Source organism: Andrena cerasifolii, chromosome 10, assembly GCF_050908995.1.
Source record: "Andrena cerasifolii isolate SP2316 chromosome 10, iyAndCera1_principal, whole genome shotgun sequence".
In the NCBI taxonomy this organism is placed as follows: domain Eukaryota; kingdom Metazoa; phylum Arthropoda; class Insecta; order Hymenoptera; family Andrenidae; genus Andrena; species Andrena cerasifolii.
Window position 1 is genome coordinate 10,574,305 of NC_135127.1, and position 22,011 is coordinate 10,596,315.

The following is a 22,011-nucleotide window of genomic DNA, read 5'->3' on the forward strand; positions in this document are numbered from 1 at the left end:
GGTGCCATTTCGGCGAAGCAAGGTGAATTTAGAAATCGACAGGACTTGTGAAGAAGCATGGTCTCTAAGATCGACAAACAACAACGTGAGCAGACAAATTTTGTAATGTTAAACGTGGAACCAGCCTTGTAGCAGACGTCGAATACCCTGTTCGATGTCAAAACAGAAAAGGTTACAAGCAGCGCCTGCGAACTATGTTTAGAACAGGGATCGAAAAAGTTCTGGAACTGACATTTTTAAAAAAAAATCTGTTAGAACTTATATGTTTGATTTAAGAAAATATCTGTTCCTGTGGAATATTTATTGAAAGAAACGTTACCCTCAGGAATTTTTTAAGAAAGTGTTCTCAGGGAACAGATATTTTAGAACCTATATAATAAAAGTTCCACGGAAAAAGTTATATTAGAACATTTATTAAAAAAGGTTTCATAAGATAAAGAAAAGTCCTAAACTATCAGGTGCTAGCTTTATTTAACAATTTAATATTATATTCTTCGTGTTTATTTAATGAAAGGTATGAAAATCATAACATAAGTAATTAGTAGTTTCATAAGAAGTATTGAACAGAACAGAGAACTGGTCAAGAATAATACCTAAATAACATTTTTTTATAACTTCCATGAACCGCAATACATAAAAATTCTATAATATCTACGTAGAAATTATCTACGTAGATCAATATTACGAAACATTAACTGTAATACTTATTTAATATGTATTACAGTATATGTTACAACGATTGAGAACTTTTTTAATATTGATGAACAAAATACGTGCTCCTGTTATAGAGAAACTTTTATTTTTATGTTTTATAAGTTCCATTCCAACTAGAACTTTTATTTTCAAGAACCTTAAATTTATCAGTTCTCATGGGAACTTATAATGTGAGAACATTTTTAAAAAAAGTTCCTCGGTAAATGTTTCAAATAGAAACTATTGAAAAGTTCCAGAACTCTTTCGAACCCTGGTTTAGAATGATGCCTGTCGCGAGATGTGCATTTTTTTACTTCCACCGATTCGACTGGGTGGCAAAACCGAAAGTTTGTTAAAAACTCGTGGTCAGCCTTGAATTTCAACCAGGTCAAAATGTCAGGACCCTTTCATGCTGCGGTTTTTTGATCGCTGACATTCGGAGGAACCAGACCGGATGCCTGTAGTGTGAGCTAACAAGGCAAAAACAAGCAGGATTTTTGTTCCCCGGAGTCATCGATGCCCTGTCTTTCTCTAATTTATTTAAAACCGTCGATAAAGTGTCGCGGAATATTCGTAACGAACGAGTAGTTCCGATTCAAGCTAAGGCCGAGCTCGTCATTTGCCTATCGCCTTGAATACGTAATTGGAATCAATAATTAAAGAAGCTTGGGCGCGACGAGTTGATTTTATGCTGCCCGGTATCCTTCCAATGGTTGCTCAGTTTCGAATGCTTTTTACACACCAGCCTGATAAGGGCACGATGAAATTTCAGAGATTACACCAGCAATATTCTAAGCATCTCTCGATATCATTTCCCTCGGACTGCTAATAACTCTCGTTGAAGAATTCTGTCGACCCGCGTCGCCGGGCGGGGGCCGAAATTTTTGAAAGTAGAAGATCGAGTGCATTCCTGCCGCAGTTCCCTGTTTGTCGGTCGTCCCGGTCTCCTCAAAAAAACACGCATTTTTTTGCGTAAAATATACGCTCGAAAACCAGACGTCCCGGGCCAGGCGATAAACAAAATTCAGGAATGCAGTCAAAATTTTCTTTTCGACTGGACTTAAACTTGGACGGTGTGCCCGATGATTTCTGCAGTTTCTTCTTTCATAAATAAGGCAGTCCGCGAAAGATGTTTTGAAAAAAAATTGTTTCGCGGATATGGAACTGTTCTCCATCGATTATCCAACCATTCCTACCCCGAGAGCTATCGACTTTCTATTAGCGATATTGTTTCCGAGGTATCGATCGTTTGGTCATTAGATCGTCTAGAACCGAAGGAAGAAATTATTTTGGTTCCCTCGTCAATCTTGTTAGCCGGAGTTACGTTCCCGTTCACGTTTTACGACACTTTAATAGCGGCCTTTGCTGGCAGAACGGCACTTTTTTGCGAGAATGCCGTGCTAACGTTGCGTTGCCGCGCTGATAAAAAAGGGGTGGCTGATCGATGCAGTTGGCAGCGTACTGAGAGAGTCATTCACTTGGCGGGCCAAGAATAATTCATGCGCCTCGTGCTAATCACTGAATGGCCCGAGGAACGAGGGAACTCAAACACCCCCCGTTGCCTCCCATTGACTAGTGATTTTTCAAGGGGCATGTTTCCCTTTTTGACCTTCAAGCAAATCTCGATGGCATCGCCTTAGTAATATTAAATTACACCCCCCAGTGGCACCAAGCTCTACAAAATAGGTTTAATTCCTTTTTGAAGAATCGAAGTGGAAATACAGTAGCGGACAAAAAGTTACCACTTTTTCGAACAACTCTACTTCCATTACTTTTCAACACCAACTCACAATTGCAGCATGTGCCTAGTATATCTATTCCGATAGAGAATTAAAAGCTGTATAAAACTTTCCCAGTAAAAGTTGAATTTATTTAACCAACAAATAGAAACCCTACGTAACATTAAACAAGACAACACAGATTTAAAGCCGACAAAGGGTTACCACTTATCAACATTAATAAAGAAATATAATATTTTGTGGGGGCACTTTTTGCTTTTAAGACGACCTAAATAGTTACCAAACGTGGTAATTTCTTTGTGGGCCCCAAAAATGTGTTGCCCCGCTCAATGTCATATAATACTTTTGTTTGTCAGTTAAATAAATTCAGCTTTAACTGTTTTTAACAGCTTTACACAGCTTTAAATTCTCCAACAGAATAATATCCTCCATAGAAAAAAATAAAAACAGAACAAATCGAAGAAGTGGTAACATTTTTGTCCACTAGTGTACATGTATCATAGAAGAGGTCTGTAACAAGACGGATATATTTCCTGTACTATGTTAAAGAAAAAAAAAATCCCTGTAAAAGAGTGCCCTTTTAAAAAATCACTCCTCAGTTATAAAAAAAAATCGTTATAGATATGAAAGAAACGCTCACCCCAGGATCCTGCCAGCCTCCGGGCTCCTGTAGAAGTCGCATCTGTGCAAGGGCCTCCTAGGATCGTCGACGTTCCTCTGTCCAGCCGCCTGGCAGAGCGCTCGATAAAGCTGGAACTGAAGGACCCCAGCGACGAAATTCCTGTGAAATATGAGAGAAAGCGAATTAAAGCCGAGCCATACGATTTCCCTGCGACGGGCCTCGTTCGTACACGTCAAGATGGTCGACGTCGATCGCGATCGCAGAGGGAAACGTCGTTAAATAACCACTTCCTCCTCCATCCTCCCCGAACAATGGGCACGGCGAACAACAAGCGGAAAGAGCGACGGGACGAAAGTTACTAGAAGAGAGCACCGTGGAACGTTTAATGACCCCTGTGGCGGTAGCTTTTTCGCGATCGTCGAGGGAGTTCGCGAGGCATTTTCAAGGCCAGTGTCAACGAGGTCGAGCCGCCACCTAGGATTCCTCCGGCGAGGTCGAGCTGTGTCTTCCCTGGATAGATCGCGGGAAAGAGAGAAACGGGGAGAGAGCTGCGCGGAGGCCCTGTACGGTGATGTACCTTTCACCGAGTCTCTTCATCGGCAACGACCTTTACGTAATAATGGCGAGACTATCCTCCGCGGAGGTCCGAGCGTTACGTCGCGGGTCTACTTTCCATCGAAACGCGGCTACGCGTATTCTGGAAACTCTTACAACCGCGATCGAAAGTGAGGAATGTCGTTTGGTTTCGTCCGCTCCGATCTCGGCTGACTTTCGCGCGGTGCTTGCGGATTCACGGAGCATCCTTGGTGGATGGGAAGCTGGCCGACGGACTTCGGCACTTGGGTTAGGCTTGGCGTAGGTCTGGGTGCTCTAGGCGCATGGTTTTCTTGAATAATTATATAACTCCCGCGTGTAATAATTAACACTTTCACTGCCATGCGATTGTCCCACGTTCTCTGCTCTGTCGCATTCTTCAGGCACGTGTAGGTATACGAATTAATGAGAATGCTTCGCGGTTTAATGAATCACTTGTTGCTTTACAGCATTGCTAATGGCAGTAATGCGGGTTAGACGTTTGCAAATCCAAGGGTTTATTTATTGTCGGCGTTCCAAGGGAGAATTACAAGAAGGGTTTCTCTGTTAGATAGATTTGTATTAAATGAAGGTAAATTGATATTTTATTGGTTTGCAATTTCAGTGCCCTTCTGCGCAAGAATTCTTGCTGTCAGAGTGAGTATTGGATCTCTGAGAAATTCAGTATTTGAGAGTAATCTTGACGCAAGTCTGCTTTGGAAACTTCGTATAATCAAAATCTGAATAAACGACGATCGCATCCTCGAGCACAAGTAGCATAACAGTGGCTGCATTAATGAACGCTGGAGACGTAGATATGTAGGTCTGGGTTAGTTAATTATAGACTCGAGACAGTTTATTGCCGGGTATTATAGCCAGCTTTCGCGCGACGAGTTCTGCTTTGAAAGTTCTTTCCGCGGATTACCATCGCTGTCCAATTTTCGATGATTCATCGTTGGCGGAGTAGGAAAGCCGATTACAACGATGGAACTTAGCGCCGGCGAAGGTGAAATTGAACGGTGGCCGAGAGGTTACGTGGCCCCTGTACGAGAATACTCTTTACCGGTGAATTTTATCGATTGACCTTTGAAATCTGCCCACGTGGCCGTGAGAATAGGCGAATCGCGTGTATCTGTGCCAGCAGGGATCCGATAGGAGCCTGGCGACTTGGAATTTGTGTCGATATTCAAGGAAAGGAAAACACCTGCGACAATAATTGGATCCAAGGTGAGGCCTTCTCTGTGAATGGCGAAGCTTGTGATTCATGGATCCGCGTTCGAGTGGCTTTTCCACGCTTACCATCTGCGATTAAGATCGACGATATATACCGTTACGCTGAAATTTCGCGAAAGTCGAAGATCGCGGTGGGCTCGGAGGAAAGAAAAGGTCTGTTCTGTATCGACCGGGCGTTAGATAACGGCTTCGACTGGTTTTAAGTGGGCTCAACTTTCAAATCTCATTTCGCACGTAGCTTCTTTCGGTAGAAATCGATCTAGCGAGATTTTACGACACGCGAGGAAGAAACTAGGCTTCCGTTGCCCCTTTTGTTGAACATGTGGCTCCCGCTCCAACCGACGATCCGCGTGAAGGATGAAATTCATTCGTGAGAAGGATAGGAAGCGCTCTCTACTTAATACATCGTTAGACACTTTTTGGGAAGAGATAGAGACCGAGCGGCTAGCCGTAGTATTTCATTCGACGAATGCTAATGATCAGGAATTAGATATTCCGAGTAGATCCTTCAGCCTAAACCCACTCTCGGTTACGTTCCTCGTTAACACATGGCTACCACGCGTACCTCGTCCCATCTGTGGTGTCCCGATTCTCGTGGCAAACTAACGCCACGCGTTTTGAGAAGCCACTTAATCCATAATCCATTTAAAACTGACGATACACCTGCACGCGCGGCGGCTGGTCCGTTGCATAACAAAAAGGTCCAACGCGAACGGGCCCGAAAATATTTTCGCATTCGCAAGAAACGCCGCCGCGCCTACGTAGGCGTACACACGCGTCGAGGAAAACGGAACCTGGCCGCCAGCAGGGAGAGGGAAATCGTGACGCAGGGACCGCGTGTCTCATGAAAGGGAGCAATAGTTGCACCCACGAGATCTCATCGACGGATAAGTCCTGCGAGAGAGCCTTCTTACGTTGCTTGCACACGTAATCGATCGAGCTTGCCTCGAGAGGAAGGACGAAAACCGGTGGATGGGTGGAGAAAAATAGGGAGAGAGGAGCTGCTGCACTCGTCTGGTCGTCCGGGAAAGACAAGGTTCTCGTAAACCCGCCAAGGAATGAAGGAGATCAGCGAGAATTCCTCGGAGCCGGCCGAAGTTGCATGAATTTTCGGTGTAGGCTCGATGGAATGGCGGATGCTCGTTTTCGAAAGGCCTCCGAACCTTTCCCTTTCGCGCTTGACAGCTGGGGCACCGGGATGGGGTACCTGGAAACCGGGCCAGAGTGGGAATCGTAATTAAGAGAGATATTTCACGCGTTGCCGAGGTCGGAATGCAAATTACGGAGGACGCGGCCAAGCCGGGACGGCGGCATTAAATGCAATTTGCGCGGTGAAAACCTGTGCGCTGGGGTTTTTGCGACGTTGCGTCAGACGCGAACGCAGCTTCGAAGGCCTCTTTCGAGGATATCGGCGGGCTTTCTTCGTGACGAATGGAGTAATTGTTTTACGAGAGCTGGGGGCTCTTTGGAATGTTCTGTTATTACTGGCAATATTTATTGCATCACTCGAGTAAACACGGTATCAGTTATTCCCCTCTTGTTATTAGTGCTAAGAAAATATTGTTGCGAAAATGTGTAGCTGACTATCTTCGACAGAAATCAGTTTATCAATCATATTGCCATGGAAATTGTGTTTACTACGTAAATTTCAGAGTGATGCAATAAATATTTCCCGCGTTGTTGATTTTATTGAAGCCAGGCTTTATGCGGTTTAGTATGTTGAAACTCTTTCTCTTTACGAATCCTAGTTTTCTTTTACTGTACTTTGGTTATTGGGGAGAAGCATTTGTTATACAGTATTTTGCCAGAATTTGGGGGGTTAATAGTATTCAGCACCGCAATTTTACCTTCCCAGTCTAGGTAATTCAGGGAGGCACAAGTTGCACATGTTTGTACCATCCTGCTTCCATAATAGTATGATACATCTTATGAAATTACTGAGTCAAAATAAGAAGCAGAAAGTAGGAAGAAAGTCTCCTCCATTCCAAGGACCTCGAAAAGGGAAAGCCCCTACATTTTTCTACTCCCCAAAAGAACAGTGACTATACCTCAATCAGCTCCATCAGAGACTCACCAAATCTCGGTGAGACTCTGCGGAGATAAATACCCGCAAAAGTAGTCCCAGCAAAAAGCATTAAGAGTCCTACCTTTTCAAGTACCTCAAGATCACATACAGCTCTCCTAATTCCCAACACGGCAAGCGTACCAGTAAAAAACAATCAAAGTACATCGATCAGCCTATGAAATCCACAGCTGCCCAACTTGCAACCACCAAACACCTAGCTACGAAAGTGAATACACCAGGAGAACATATAAAAACCCTTCATCCGAAGCATCCTAAGAATAATTCTATACGACCCATGCTCTTTTAATCCTCAACGGAACACCAAGCGACCGATAGAAATGTGGTCATCGTCATTCTCGTCCAACCCACAACTACCGAACCCGCGGTCATCGAGAACTTGGACTCACCGAACATCTCGAAGGCAGCTATCCACGGAAAAATGACGAAGCCGTACTCGGGTCGTTTGCGCGCGAAACGACTCATACGCGAGGATATCGGTGGCGGGTATCCGCGTAACCAGTGGACGACGTCGAAGGCGGAACACAGTGGGGATCACAGAGGCGGCGAGGAAGAAGAAAACGAAACCTCGTGGGAGAGGGACGTTTTCGTGGGGCGTAGGGGGGACAGGTGAAGCGGTGTGCCCCAAAGGGGAGTGGTAGCCCGTCGATCGTGGTCGTTCTACGCGAACAAAGAGGTGTAACGTGGGGGGTACACGGGCCTGCTGGGCCCCGGGTGGCGAAGGCGAAAGTATGCCGTGTATATAAGGCGACGAACCGACGGCAATCAGCATCCAGTTCACTTCTGGACGCACCTGGAATATCTCGAGAGGAAAAATGAGAATCCTGGTACGTCTGAGCGTCGTGCAAGCATCGAGCGTCGGGTTCGAGAACCGGGACCGGAAGCCCTCGTTCGAGTGACTCGGCCGGAGAGTCGCGTCAGTGAGCGATTTCCACCAGGGAGTGCCTTTCCCTACCGAGGGGGAATCGTACCGTATCCGGTTGCTGGCAGCTGGAACGGGCCCGTAGACTCGCGATAGACAGTGATCCCGTGTCCCCTAGACCAATTCGAGTTCTCGTTCCCCTTCAGGGCACCGCGTTAATTGGAACATCGAAATCGGAGAGCCGTTTCGTAATTGAACAAAACAGGTCCCTTTGTCTCTATCCTCTGGCAACCGGTCGCTCGAACACGCTTTCGGTCTCGTCTGCTTTGGTTCGCTCGTCTATTAACCGCGACACACTCACGTTCCTGTGGTTTCCAGGTCTACGCGGCAGCGGTCGCTCTGCTGGTATCGGCCGTATGGGCCGAGGAGGCCGCGAAGGCGGCTGAGAAGACTGTGGTATCTGGGAAGAAGCAAGAGAAACGCGGCCTGTTGGGTCTCGGCTACGGCTACAGCTACGACGGTGGCTACGATATTGGAGCCGGTGGACACGGTGGGCACGGTGGTCTGGACCTGGGCGGTGGATACGGTAGCCTGGGCCTATCCGGCGGCTACGGTGGACAACTGCTCGACGGTGGCCACGGCGGGCACCTCATCGACGGTGGCCATCACGAGCACATCAAGACAGTAACGGTCGTGAAGAACGTCGCTGTACCGTACCCCGTGGAGAAGCAAGTACCCTACCCGGTGAAGGTGCCAGTACCGCAACCCTACCCAGTGGAGAAGCCCTATCCAGTCAAGGTGTTCGTCAAGGTCCCAGTTCACGTACCGCAGCCGTACCCAGTGGAGAAGAAGGTCCCGTACCCCGTCCAGGTGCCCGTCGACCGTCCTTACCCCGTCAAAGTCTTGGTACCTCAGCCGTACCCCGTGGAGAAGCACATACCAGTCCCAGTGAAGGTACCAGTGCCACAACCGTACCCAGTGGAGAAGCCTTACCCAGTGCCAGTCAAAGTACCAGTCCACGTACCAGCCCCGTATCCGGTGGAGAAAATAGTCACGATCAAGATCCCGGTCGACCGTCCCATCCACGTGCCCGTGCCCGTGCCCAAGCCGTACGCGGTGCACATTGAGAAGCCAGTGCCCTACCCAGTCGAGAAGCACATACCGTACCCCGTCAAGGTTCCAGTCGACAGACCGTACCCTGTCCCAGTGGAGAAGCAAATACCGTACCCCGTCAAGGTACCAGTACCACAGCCGTACCCAGTTGAGAAGCCGGTGCCTTACCCCGTAGAGAGGCCCGTGCCCGTCGAAGTTAAGGTCCCAGTAGACAGACCGTACCCCGTTCACATCGAGAGGCCAGTCCCCTACGCCGTAGAGAAGCCCGTGCCCTACCCAGTCAAGGTGCCAGTGGCTGTCCCAGTACACCATGAACCCAGCTACCACCACAACGACTGGTCGGGCAGCCACGGCTACCATTAAGATCGCCCGAGTGGCGCCCGGTCGTTGCTCGATCGCGCGGATGATCGAGCGGTGACCAGATCCGCCTAGCAATCGACAGTTTACAGATCACACAGGGAGAACGAACGGCGTCGGACGTGGCACGCGTCGACACACACGCACACTGACACCCACATACAAGCAGATGCCTCTTTAATCATGTACCTGGATCACCACCACGGGGAGGGCTCCCGACGACGGTGGAAGACGCTTCAACGGACGACTTCTCACTCTCCACGGGGTGGATCGCGCCGAGACCTGGCAATCGCCCCGCAGCATGGCGACGCGTGTCATCGATAGGATTGCGAAGAGATACTCATAGTTGGGGGACCGTCAATTAGCGACCTCTGCTCGACTACAGCTCGCTTATCTCACACTTTTTCTACCGATATAGCAGGATATGTATTTTTTTACGGAATATAAATGTTGATAATTGTCTAAAATGAAACGCCCAATATTTCACGCGCCCGCCCCATTGGATCTCCACCCCTCGTTCCATCCGACCCTCCACCTTCTTAATTCCTCCATGACGCACACCGTCTCGACGCGTTAAACGAATTCCCACTTCCATTTTCCGCCTGCACGGGCCACTAATGGCCCGCGACGTTTCCAAATGGAACACTGAAGAGTTCTGTAACGATAATTATCGCGTAGTTTCGGGGAAACGAGCCCGCGCCCCTCTCCGACTCGGCCCTCGCAATTTATTTTACAAGGTTGTGGAAACCTTCCGTCGCGTCACGATCCAGCGATCGCTTTCTTGCCCAGCCGCGGGTTAATTTAATTAGCAATGCACAGAACGTTTCGCAAGTGGGACGTGTTCGCGGTCGATCGACCATCGAGCATTGTTATCGCGCAAATGAACGGTTGCTCGCTTTCCGTTCGGTGCTTTCTAGCGCGGGGGTGGCTGGTTACGCGTGCACGCGCGAAAAAAGATGGCCTTATCGACGCCGCGAAATCGGTTGCAGCGACCCAGTTCGCCCCGATGCCAAGGCGCCCCTGCCAAATCGATGCTCTTGATCACCCCTCGCGTCCACGTATCCTCGTAATTTCCAGCGACGTGCCGCTCAACTACTCCGCGGGCCTCTTCAACCCACTTCTGTTTTCTCGGGTACGAAGGAGAGCCGGAGTAGGCGATGGGGTGGCACCTCTACTGCATTCTACCGGGGGAGGACATCTGTACAGGCTGTTCCAAGGCTATAGGTGCAGATTTAATCGGACCATAGGATGTTTAAGAAAGGTTAACGATTCGTATACGATTCTCGAGGTGCCGCAGAGTATCGCGAAAACAGTTTTCCCATTAACCTACATTTAGCAGAACTTCTTTCTTTCCTGTTGCCTAATCTTGATGGAACATGGAGGCACGACATTAGTATATGCAAGCAGAGCTAATTTATTTTATTAAAATATTTGAAAGTAACTAGGTACATATCCCTCGTAATGATTCAGTGGAGTATTATAAAATCCTTTTCCCAGGCGTCGTCTCCTACACATCTACGGAAGGCAGGCATCGAAGCGCCGTGTTTCGGAACTTCGAGCTGCCGGAAGCTTTAGCAACAATCCAGGAACGTTCAATTACCTTCGTTGCGCGTTCGTTAAGCAACCCGCGTGTACTCATCGTCATCGACGACCGCCTCGGTCCGGGGTGCCCTCGCGCAAAACTTGCTAATGACGAAAAACTGGCAAGGAATATGCCAGCGGGGGTTGGAATTCACGGATGCTCGGACTAATTGCTCGGTGGATTAACTCCCGAGGACTCGGATCACGCGCGTGGCTGTTGCATCGATTAGCTCCGCTGCCGCTCAGGGGGAGCAATTTTCCTGGCGGAAGGTGGCGGAGCATGTCGAAGGATCTCGCCTGCAGAGTTAATTCGTCCGCGATTGTTAAGTTCTGCGCTTCGACCCACTTTGGGCCGTGCCCAGGCGGCCACTTGACTCACGAACGACTTACATGCGCGTCCGTCGAACGAGCCAAGTCGTTACACAATCGTCCCGTTGCCGCACGCGACTCCAGCTGACGTTGAAAGTGAGAGAGACTTGCCTCTTGGTCATCCAAACGGGCAGAGCGGCGTCGGGAGAAACTCGTGTGACACCGATCCCTTTCCCTTCTCGCGATTTTCAGCGAAACCACAAACGAATTTCTATTCCTTCCCTATTCTTGCCGCTGGGGGGCAGTTGGGGCGCTGGAACGTTGGGATTTGTTGAAATTTGGGGGGTGAATGTGTTCAATAGAAATCTGAATCTGATGTTACTCTAATTAATCGAAATCGGGAGAGGATGATTGCGAAATTTATGCGGGGAATGTGAAGATAGAGTAAAAAAAGTGGGAAGACTTATCTTAAAGTTACTGCGTCAAGGTCTGCTTAACTTTCAGCGATGTAAATTATTAGGTACTTCGTCTCTAGTTCGTTACTTGTGTTTGAAGTGACAAAATGATGAAATAGCACGCGTATTATATAATTATAATCTTGACCCCACTCTCCTCAAGGCTCTGTATATTCTCATTTACGTTCTACGTTTGAATCTACCGCGTCTGCAGCACTTTCACGAACTCGTTCCTCCAGCAAGCATCGATAAAGTGGGTGCTCGCCGTTTCCAGTAACTGGTATATTCGAGACACGCTGGCTGGGTTATCGTACGATTTCACCGTTTAAAAAAGAATGTAAATTGCGTTTGAACAAGCTTTAAACCCAACTGTCGACTCAGAATTGTACTCGCAGTTCATTGCGTTAGAATAACGACCGCTGTATTATGCAACCAATCGGCCAGTAACCTGCTGTGGGAAATGCTATCGACTGCAGTTACGACAGGCCATGTCGCGGCAAATTGCCGGCAATAAAGCTCGATATTCAACGAATCACATAATGACGATGGCTCAATTATCTTTGAGCGGCGCCAAGGCACCGAGTCGTTCAAATTCCCCGGAATGAATTCTGCAAAATCACTGTTCGAAGAGAATCAGCCGCGTTCGGCGCACTGCGCTGTTTTGAAAAGTCGATTAGCGTGCACGCACTGGAAAGTGGAGACGGGAAACTATGTTAAAGCCGTGGAACGAACGAGACCCGTGCAATTAGCGTTTCTTTAATCGCGCGCAGTTGTTCTCTATCAGAGACGCTCATCTGCGATGCATCGCGTGTCTTTGGGCCATTGCTCAACTAATAAAACATTTAAAGAGAAACGATTGATCCAGTGCCGCGAGGTTTCGCGCCTTCAGATCAGACACCCAAACACGGGCTAATTAAATTTATAAAATCTACATTTTCTACGAGGATATAGACCTGGTGTTAGTAGACATTTGAAAGTTGAAACCTCGAACCCTTATTTTCTATGGTATCTACTTTAGAACGAGTTGACTGTCTTCTTGAAATTTTCATATTTAAATACCCTAAACCTCTCGCAACAATCCGAGATCTGGGAGCGCAGGAAATTACAATTTCCCCTCGTCGAAGTACACAAGTAGAAAACGTAATCCTAGAAATGAGGAAAAAGCAACACGAAGGTCTTCGAGAAATATAAATTTCCTACTTCTGAGAGCACAAACTCTGACGACCCATGGACACGAATTTCCCCTACATCTAATGGTATTTCGCCGAAGAAAACACTCTCTCCTCGATCGTCTGCTATTCCAACAACCCGTATAGAGAAATTTAGCATACTAATGGCCCCGGCCATTTAAATATCTCCCGCGCGATAAAGGATCGCTGCAAACGGGATCAAGCGTTCACGGCTCGTAATCATCGCGTTTTCCAAGCGAAACCCAAGCAGAACAGTCACTTTTAACGCGATCGTTGTTTTCTCCGAGCAAAACTATCTGCTGCTGCTTCGGTTACGTCTGCAATCTCCGACTGTCCACCGTGCTTGCGATTACAGTTGCAGCCGCGCCACGGTTTCCGTCAACAACCACGCGGCCGTGAAAGTTCGCGGCAATCGGCGCTGTGCCTCTTCCGGCTGCTACCCGGAAGACAGCAAACGTGTCTCCTAATGATGCTCGTATTTGCCACTCGGACCGTTTCTCCTCGACACGCTCGATTTCATGCCCATTACAGTTGACTCGCACCTAATTGCGTCACGATACAAACGAATTCAGAAGAGAAATTACTAGTGACATATTCTGGACATCGGAATAAGTCAATTTACAGAGAGAAGCTCGTCGAAAGGAGTTGCCATTCACTGTGAAAATGGCACCCGGCTTTGTCCCAGATTATCTCGAGAAAAATAGAATTCTTCTTAGAGATACATATATTGAGAATCATTCCGCGTTTAATAAAAGCCTCCGTATCAGCCTCGATCGCCATCAGGTCGCAAGGGTAGCCTGGGTCGCGCGACGAAAGCAGAAAGCACAGAGAACTGTGTCGACTTTTAAGCACAGATACCATTTCGATCGCGCTCTCGCGTAGAAATCGCGTACGCAACAGAGATACGCCGAGGCGGCTTCAAAGGACTGTTTCTCCTCTATCCAGCGATCTTTCGCTTTCGATTCGTGCGTGACTCGCATCGAGAGCGACCGCGGCCCGCATTCTCGTGCTTTTCAAGGTCGCCGCCCGGAGGAAAAACCGTGTCGCAAAAGGCGTGAAAGATGGACTTTTTCCGGCGGGACGTGCCCGTTAAGGGGTCAGGCGTCGCTCACTTTGCGGCCTGTAGATCCGATCGATCGGGCACGTCGTTTCCTCGACCGTGCAGGCCCTCCGGGGTGGACACTGTCTGGAATAGTTTCACTCTCTTTCGCGAAAGCGATCTTCTCCCCCCGTTCGTGGGATCCTATGGCGTGTGCAGCCTCTGGATCATGGTCGAGGGGCGCGTATATAAAAGCTGGCAAGGCCACGCAGCTGATTTACTTACGTCGAGATCGAATCGCGCGATCGGATCCACCCTGGCCAGATCTGTTCGATGTGCAGGATGGGTTACATGGTACGTTTCGAGTGTGGGTGATGGTTCGTGACGGGGTGACTCGGGGAATCGGGGCTCCAGTGGTTGAGTACGAGCTGAGGATGTAGGTGTGACAGTGGTTTCTCTGATTTACGTGTTAGGGGGTGGATGAGATTTTTGGTAACTGGGCTAGCCTGTGTAATTCTGTGATCTTTGAACTGGAATTGCAGGGTTGATAGGCTTCTGAAGGTACAGTGTTAGGGAAGGTACCTATGATACTTTATGGGACTGTCACATCGAGTTTTCATTGTGTGCTAGAGAAGTTTGCAGGAACGGGAGGGGTAGTTTGATCGTAAGTCACTTTACAGAACAACGCAGCAGTTATCCTCGTACTGTTCGCCGCGACGTCGGCGAGTGTACCTGCTCACCATAAGGAAAGCGAGGCTCCAAGCACGAGGATTCAGAAGTGCTTTAATCGAGAACGAAATATTCAGGTCCCGAGGAACAGTTCGAACGACACCGTTCAGAGAAACGCTAGGGGATCGGACTTAACGGAGTCGGTCGAGAAAAGCTGTGCGTATTTCAATGGTAGAAATCTAGCGCTGCGAGTCCTCGAAACTTAAGGGGTCATTCCGATTAGCGCGCCGATAAATTCAGCGATTTTCAGGAATTTATTGCGACGAAAAGAATTACAGTAATGGAATAAAACTTTTTTTCTATTTGTCAAACTACATTTCTACAGTAAATAAAAAATATAAAAGTAATAAAATTATTGCTTTTAAAATGCTTTTGAAAGCGGTCTTGATGGCATGTTTAAAAATTCATGCCTCGCTCGTGCAGGCGATTTCAGCTGTTAGACTTATCTGAACCCAAAAATCCAAACAGATTCTTGGTCAGTATGCCTGTCGCTATCGCTCGGACTATAATTAATGATTTATCTTCAAAATTAGCAAAATACCGGGCAAAATGAAAGAAAAATGTTTTTCGGCTCTTTTCTTTGTTATTTTCGATTTTAAAAGTAGGTTAGACTGAATGAAAATACTTGGTTGTAGTCCCTGCGAGAGTCACAGGTGTGCAGAATAAGCAGTAGAATTTCTAAAGCAATCGGTTCGATAGATTTTCAGATTTTATCTTCGCAATGTGAAAAAATGATTTCGAGTTCAAAGTTTTCATTTATAGAGGCCGAGCTTCTGCGCTCCCTACAAAATGCCTATGTAGAAGCTAAAACGGATTTTTTCCGTGAAAATTTAACAGTACATTTTTGAGGATATGTACTTTCGAAAAATGTTTTAAAAAAATCGATTTTTTCAACCCGTTTAACCGGAATGACCTCTTGAGCAACTAAATACCACTCAGGTGTAATATGAAGAGTATTAAAGAGTCCCAAATTCTTTCCACTACCTAACAACTCCTAACACGCCACCTAAAGTACCAACCAAACAAACTAATTACAGTCGACGCGTACAACGAGCCCCTAGAAGCGGAGCATTTAGAAGACGACCACCTGGACAGTGAGCTCCTCTCCTCCGAGCACCAGCTCGACGAAGAGAGTTCCTATTCCACAGGAGACGCGGCGATTCCCGAGCACGACGAGGGCAATGTCCCGCTAGGCGTCCCTCACGACGGCCAGGTCCTCGGCCACCACGTGCACGAGGACGTGCACAAGACGGTGACCGTGGTGAAGAAGGTAGCAGTGCCCTATCCCGTCGTAAAGAACATCCCGTACCCCGTCGTGAAGAACATCCCCTACGCCGTGAAGGTACCAGTGCCCCAACCCTTCGCAGTAGAGAAGAAGGTGCCGTACCCGGTGAAGGTTTTCGTGAAAGTGCCGCTGAAGATCCCGAAACCGGTGGCCGTGATCAAAGAGGTACCGTACCCAGTGCAGGTGCCGGTGGATCGGCCGGTGCCTGTCAAGGTTTACATACCAGACCCGTACCCGGTGGAGAAGAACGTCCACTACGAGGTGAAGGTGCCGATACCTGAGCCGTTCCCCATCGAGAGGAAGATACCAGTGGCGGTGAAAGTGCCGGTGCGCGTGTCGCAGCCTTATCCAGTGGAGAAGGTGGTGCACTATCCCGTGAAGATCGAAGTGGAGCAACCGATACCGGTGCCAGTGGTAAAGCCCTACCCCGTGCCGATCTCTAGACCCGTGCCCTACCCTGTGGAGAAGCCCGTCCCGGTGCCAGTGAGGGTCGAGGTGCCGCGGCCGATCCCTGTGCCGGTCGACAGACCGATACCGGTGAAGGTGAAGGTCCCTGTGCCGGCACCGTATCCCGTGGAGAAAGAGGTGCCGTACCATGTGGAGAAACCGGTGCCTGTACCGGTCAAGATACCCGTCAACAGGCCTGTGCCTGTGCACGTCACCAAACCTGTAGCATACCCTGTGGAGAAGCCTGTACCTTACCCTGTCAGGGTACCGGTGCCTGTCCCTGTGCACCACGAAGGGGTGCGCTACGGGGCGTCCGGCTTGCACTCTGGCTACGCCGAGCATCACGATTGGAAACGATGAAGGGAGACGGTGGACGGTGATGGAAGAAATTTGAGATTAGGGCACCCCTCGGAGGGAAATTTGCGGTTCTTTGGGGAAGAACAGTTTTACTTGGGTTTGGGACGGGGTCGAGGGATGGAGTTGGATGAATGGGTATTATATTAGATGCTGAAATCGTAGGTATTGAGTAGATAGTGCAATTTGTATGTGAATTGGCGGGCCGAGTGTTTGTTCACTGTTGCGGTAGTTAAATGTTAAGTAATTGTATTATTTGTAATTTTGCGACGTTGTTACTAATATGAAGGATTCTTTATGCTGCGACAGAAAGATTATCTGGTTCGTTCTGTTTGGTAATGTTGGAACGATTGGGTGTTGAAATTATTGTAAACCTAGTTGTTTAGTTGATGTCACTTGTAATAATAATGGAGCAAACACTTACACTCTTCTATTTGGATTCGATTTTCAATAAGGGTTGTGAATGATTGCTCGCGATAAATTGAATTTTATGGTATTCCTGTGTTGCGCATGTATAAAGAAACAAGTAACGCCATCTTTCTTAAACTGCAGCTTTTGCAGTAAAATGTATTTCTCAGGAGAACTGCAGCAAACTGCAGCGGGTATCGACGGTATCCTTTCTATTCTAGTGCAAGCGTATTCCGCGAGAGGTTGTACGATGTGAAAATAAAGGAAATTTGTACAAATAAAAGCGCAATTTCTTATCCACGAACGAAGAACAATCCGAATCGATTTATTTAATTTATTACGACCCAAAGAATACCTCGCGATATAATTCGTTCAATTTGCTTTGGGTACGGCATCGCGAGATCATAAAATTGCCATTGAATTTCAAGACCAGTGTCTTCCTTGATTTGCATTTCGGACCGACGATCTACAATCCTTTCTCCGTAATCGTAGCGAAATCTCTAAGTCACTGGCCTCATTCCAGTCACGTTTTCTTTCGCCCTGCTAATTGTACCGCGACAGATCGATCGTAATTGACTCGTCCAACGCGACATAACTTGTAACCTGGATCGAGACTTTCTATATAATCGATACCACCTTCGATTCGTCTCGACGCGACCTAATTAAAATAAAATTAGATGCAGAGACGCGCAGAAGCGAAGTAACAATACCTGCGCTTCAGCGATGTTCGATCTTGAAGCGCTCTAGTTAAATTACGAGATATTATTGCTGTATTATCGATACAATAGCACTATCGATAATTTTCTAAATATGGAACATGCAACAAGATTCTTAAATCAATTTGCAGAGGAAAATATGGGTTGCGTCATCTTCAAATACGATGCTTAAATATGAAACACAACCACATTCAATTTTGCATCCAGGAGTGTAAAGTTCAAGGGCTAATTGATGCAAGATGCTCAGAGTTCGGAGGGTTAAATCCAGCAATCGAGTCTGCCTACTTTCACATAACTTTCTAAACCATCCATAATAAATATGGAGAACTACTAGCATTTCAGTTCGAGAGAATCCAGCCACCCCAAACAGTCCTTCGTTTTCATATAAAATATTTCAAAATTAGCACCCTCGAACTTAGACGTCTTAGGACTTTCATAAGACGTCTTAAGACATCCGTACGACCTTTCAGACGTCTTCTTCCTCCGTCTTCGCACAAGCCGTGCCCTTGACTATCAAGTAGAGACACGCGGACTCAAGTTCAACAGCTTCCACTTCGATCGTCGAAGGGGAAGAAAAAAGTGGCACAATGTAAATGGCAAAACGACCTCGTGTAACTTTTACACCGGTTTTAGTTTCACCGAAGTTGTACGAGAAACTCGATGGTGCATTGATGAACCGAGAAGGAAACGAAAATACGCGAAGCGGCTAGGCGAACGATTGCTGTTCGATATAAATCCTTCCGTTTCTCTCGACGGAATTGTGGATCGTGGAAAAGGTACAGGTAAAAACAGTTCCGCGAGAGAAAAGTTCTGGTCCCCGGTTCCGGAGGAAATGTAAAAAAAAGACGTGTCTTCGTGGTGGCGCACGGTTCGCCTGGTTTTACGATTGCCCCTAGAAAGCGACCACTTGCTTTCGTCTGTCGCAGATAAATAGCCTGGCCGCTCGGTCTGGCTTTTCATGAAATTAATGAACCAGAACCCAATAGTGAACGGGACTTGCTCGAAAACTCAATAACATGGAGAGTCGTGGTTTTCGCGAGTCATCTGCGATTAAAAATAAGATGATTGATGTTGTTAATTGCTTATGTAGACTACAAAGTTGTCTAGAGGTCTAGAAATAAGTAAATTTTTAATTCTAACTATGCAACCACCGATCCCACCATTTGCCCATACGTATTAAGGGGTTACATCCATCTTGAGAACCGGAAAAAGCATACAAGTTCAGGAATTTTGGGGGGAAAAGTATCTCTGAAAGTTATCTCTGTCAGGTATCTCTGAAAGTTATTTATTTGTAAAATCTGGTTGAATTTTTGCTTTCAGCTGCATCGTTTAGCCTAGGGAATGTCCACCAGCTAATGCTTAAAAAAACGCGACTCATATCCAAGCCAATATCTCTTTTAGTTAATAATAATATCTCATGAAAATTTAGAATAATATAGTTAAAAGATGTATCTTTTAGTATAAAAACATTATGTATGATTTTCACTTATACTTTTCCTAAAAAAAAATCATGAACTTGTATGCTTTTTCCGGACCTCTAGGTGGGTGTAATCCCTTAAGTAACCCCTACTAATTTCTGATATTGGATATAAAGTCACTTAACATTAAGCGATGCCTCGATTGAATACACAGGGGCACTCAGGAACAAGTGAAATTGTCGTGCAGTAGAAAAGGCAGCTATCGGTCAGCCATTTCTGCAGGCTATAACGCAGAAAATGATATTCTCCATGTTACCCAGTACCCAATAAATCTTTCGACGATTGCCCAACCGAAACCGCAGAGTCTTCCGTGGCACTAATTCCTAGTGCCATAAACTTTTTCCTCTCGGATTGGTACAGGCATTTTACGATCTGAATAATGAGTGCCTATACGCTCTGCATTTCGATGCCGCTTCCGCGGCGTCCAACTCTGTCGACCACTAACTTCTATGGGGAAAAACAATGGTCAACCGCCTAACCGTGGATAATAGTCACTAACATGGGCACGGGCAAGTCTATAAAGGTCTGCTGGTCAGACCGGCGAAAGTCGTCCACGGTATATAAATAATACTGGAGCACCTATCCATTTGGATTCAGTACACCTTGATCTATCGCCTCGGCTGGAAACGTCTCGTCATGGGACGCCTGGTTGGTAGCTTGACCTTTCACCTTCTTATTTGCCCGAGAATTCGAGAATTCTCCCTCCCTTCTTTTGATAGAAAATTCGTGGTTGCAACGTTGCGTAGCATCCGCTGGAACTGTTTCGGTTTTGCGTTAGCCTTTGGGTCATGAAGATTACAGTAGTAAAGCTCTATCCTAATCATAATTGATCTCTTCCCAACTTCCTTTCAATCAGCAGCGAAGCGTCGTCACCTTCCTCTGCCTCTCGATGGCCCTGACGTGTTCAGCCACGCGCAGAGAGGACCTCGAAAGGGCCGCAGAGTTAGCAGTGGAGAGAACAGCGGAAAGGGCGGCGGAAAGGGCCGTGGAGAGGGCGTTGGAGAGCGGCAGCTCCACCACGGAGACGAAGACCGTCCGAGAAACGCACTCCAGCGTCCGGAAGATGCCCCGCCGCGAGGAATCCCTATACGCTGAGCATTTCAACGGTACCTCCAAAGAGGACGAAGGGGAGCAAGAGGAGGATACCGAGGATTGGAGGAATTACACTACGAGTCTCAGGCTAAAGTCTCCCAGGGGTTGGTCGAGCAAGATGGACGAAGGCTGGGGAAGATTCCCCAGAAGCGACTGGCACCGCGACGTGGCACCTTGGGCTCCTCCCAAGGTGGTAACGGTGAACAAGCAAGTTCCGGTGCCGGTGACCGTCGAGAAGAGGATCCCCTACCCCGTGTACAGGCACGTGCCTTACGAGGTGAAGGTGCCAGTGCCGCAGCCCTACACCGTCGAGAAGAAGGTACCGTACCCGGTGAAGGTGTTCGTGAACGTGCCGGTCGAGGTGCCTGAGCCCTACACCGTGGAGAAACGGGTGCCCTACGAGGTGAAGGTCGATCGGCCGGTGCCGTACAAGGTCGAGGTGCGCGTCCCTCAGCCTTACACCGTTGAGAGGAAGATACCAGTGGAGGTGAAGGTACCCGTGCCACAGCCTTACACAGTGGACAAGGCTGTACCTTACGAGGTGAAGGTGCCAGTCAAAGTACCAGAGCCCTACGAGGTGGAGAAAAAGGTGCCTGTGCCTGTCAAGGTGATCGTGAAACGGCCATACCCGGTCGCTGTACCTAAGCCCTACTCCGTGGAGGTGGACAAGCCGTACCCAGTGCCCGTGGCTAAGCCCTACCCCGTGAAGGTTAAGGTACCAGTGGACGCACCTTACCCAGTGCCAGTGGAGAGGCCAGTAGTTATCGCTGTAAAAGTCCCAGCGCCTGAACCGTACACGGTGGAGAAGCCTGTCGGGGTGGAAGTGAGGAAACCCTATGCTGTGCCTCTTAAGGTACCTGTGGACGTACCTTACGAGGTGAGCGTGACCAAGCCAGTTCCCGTCCCCGTGGAGAAACCGTTTCCTTATTGGGTTCAGGTGCCAGTACCAGTGAACCTGGACTGGAACGGGGGTGGACAGGAGGGGCTGAAGGATAGGAGGGACTCGAACCACAACAGGAAGCGGTCTGGAGCTAGTGACGGGGCTAGGGAATCGAGCAGGCATCGCGGGAAGCTGAGTCACGGATGATTCTGCGGCTTTAGTAGGGACAATTGTCTTTAGGTTTCTTATTTATTGTACTGTGACTGAATTACGACGCTGCTGGGCCTCTGAAGACGGGCCTGCTGAGGATTCTTCTTCGGCTTTCTTGAATTGTAAGATTGCATGAATAAATAATCGACTGCGAAGCTTTCCATGGTAATGAATAATATTTTCTTTTCGATGGAAATCACAATCTCGCAATTTGGCGGTACATAAATGAATGATATTTCTGTAAGTTGAAGATTGATCGGGGGATTAAACAGAGATTTTCAGCTGCAAGAAAGTAGCCGTTGCGTCGATTCCTCCCACTGAAACTTTCCTTTTCCTTCGTTTTACTGCATCGTCGAATCGAAGAGACTGCTTTTCCATTTAATGAAAGTTTTCCTCGCGATACACATCGCGAGTCACCGATCACCCACGCGGTATGGGACGTGTTAGCGGTTGATTGGGATCGCGAGAGTCTCCTGCGAGCTCGCATGCATGTGCCTTCGACGGCTCGCTTCTCGGGAACAGATTACTCGCGAGGAATAGCGCCGCGGCGAGGAATTAGCATC

The 22,011-nt window shown here is 47.8% G+C and overlaps 4 protein-coding genes across 6 annotated transcripts in view; 3 read left to right on the forward strand and 1 right to left on the reverse strand.

The window, feature by feature from the left end:
* Positions 1 to 22,011, reverse strand: part of Ance-3 (angiotensin-converting enzyme Ance-3) — a 172,939-nt gene that overhangs the window by 11,824 nt on the left and 139,104 nt on the right. For both annotated transcript variants that reach the window (XM_076821392.1, XM_076821389.1), the window contains one exon: positions 3,073 to 3,213. In XM_076821392.1, coding sequence (XP_076677507.1) covers positions 3,073 to 3,213 — 141 coding nt within the window. The remainder of the gene's footprint in view (positions 1 to 3,072; positions 3,214 to 22,011) is intronic.
* On the forward strand, positions 7,102 to 10,475 carry LOC143373818 (uncharacterized). Of its 2 annotated transcripts, XM_076821398.1 has the most exons (3): positions 7,102 to 7,770; positions 8,184 to 8,981; positions 9,120 to 10,475. In XM_076821398.1, the coding sequence occupies exons 1-3, from the start codon at positions 7,759 to 7,761 to the stop codon at positions 9,279 to 9,281; spliced, it is 972 nt and encodes a 323-aa protein (XP_076677513.1). In that variant the 5' UTR covers positions 7,102 to 7,758; the 3' UTR covers positions 9,282 to 10,475. The 2 variants fall into 2 exon arrangements, with proteins under 2 accessions (XP_076677513.1, XP_076677512.1); XM_076821397.1 differs by having other exon boundaries at positions 7,104 to 7,770; positions 8,184 to 10,475.
* On the forward strand, positions 14,192 to 17,375 carry LOC143374161 (uncharacterized). Its single transcript, XM_076822090.1, has 3 exons — positions 14,192 to 14,203; positions 14,530 to 14,734; positions 15,616 to 17,375. Exons 1-3 carry the CDS (start codon positions 14,192 to 14,194, stop codon positions 16,668 to 16,670), a joined length of 1,272 nt encoding a protein of 423 aa, XP_076678205.1. The 3' UTR covers positions 16,671 to 17,375.
* LOC143374162 (uncharacterized) lies at positions 17,230 to 21,568 on the forward strand. The gene is given in 4 exon segments (XM_076822091.1): positions 17,230 to 17,300; positions 19,790 to 19,844; positions 19,846 to 19,914; positions 20,123 to 21,568. Coding segments are annotated over 4 exon segments (1,518 nt in total). The 3' UTR covers positions 21,446 to 21,568.

What these genes read in the sequence shown, in the direction of transcription:
- LOC143374161 (XM_076822090.1), top strand. An exon ending in GGAGTCGGTCGAGAAAAGCT is followed by an intron (nt 14,735 to 15,615) that starts GTGCGTATTTCA and finishes AACTAATTACAG; the next exon opens with TCGACGCGTACAACGAGCCC.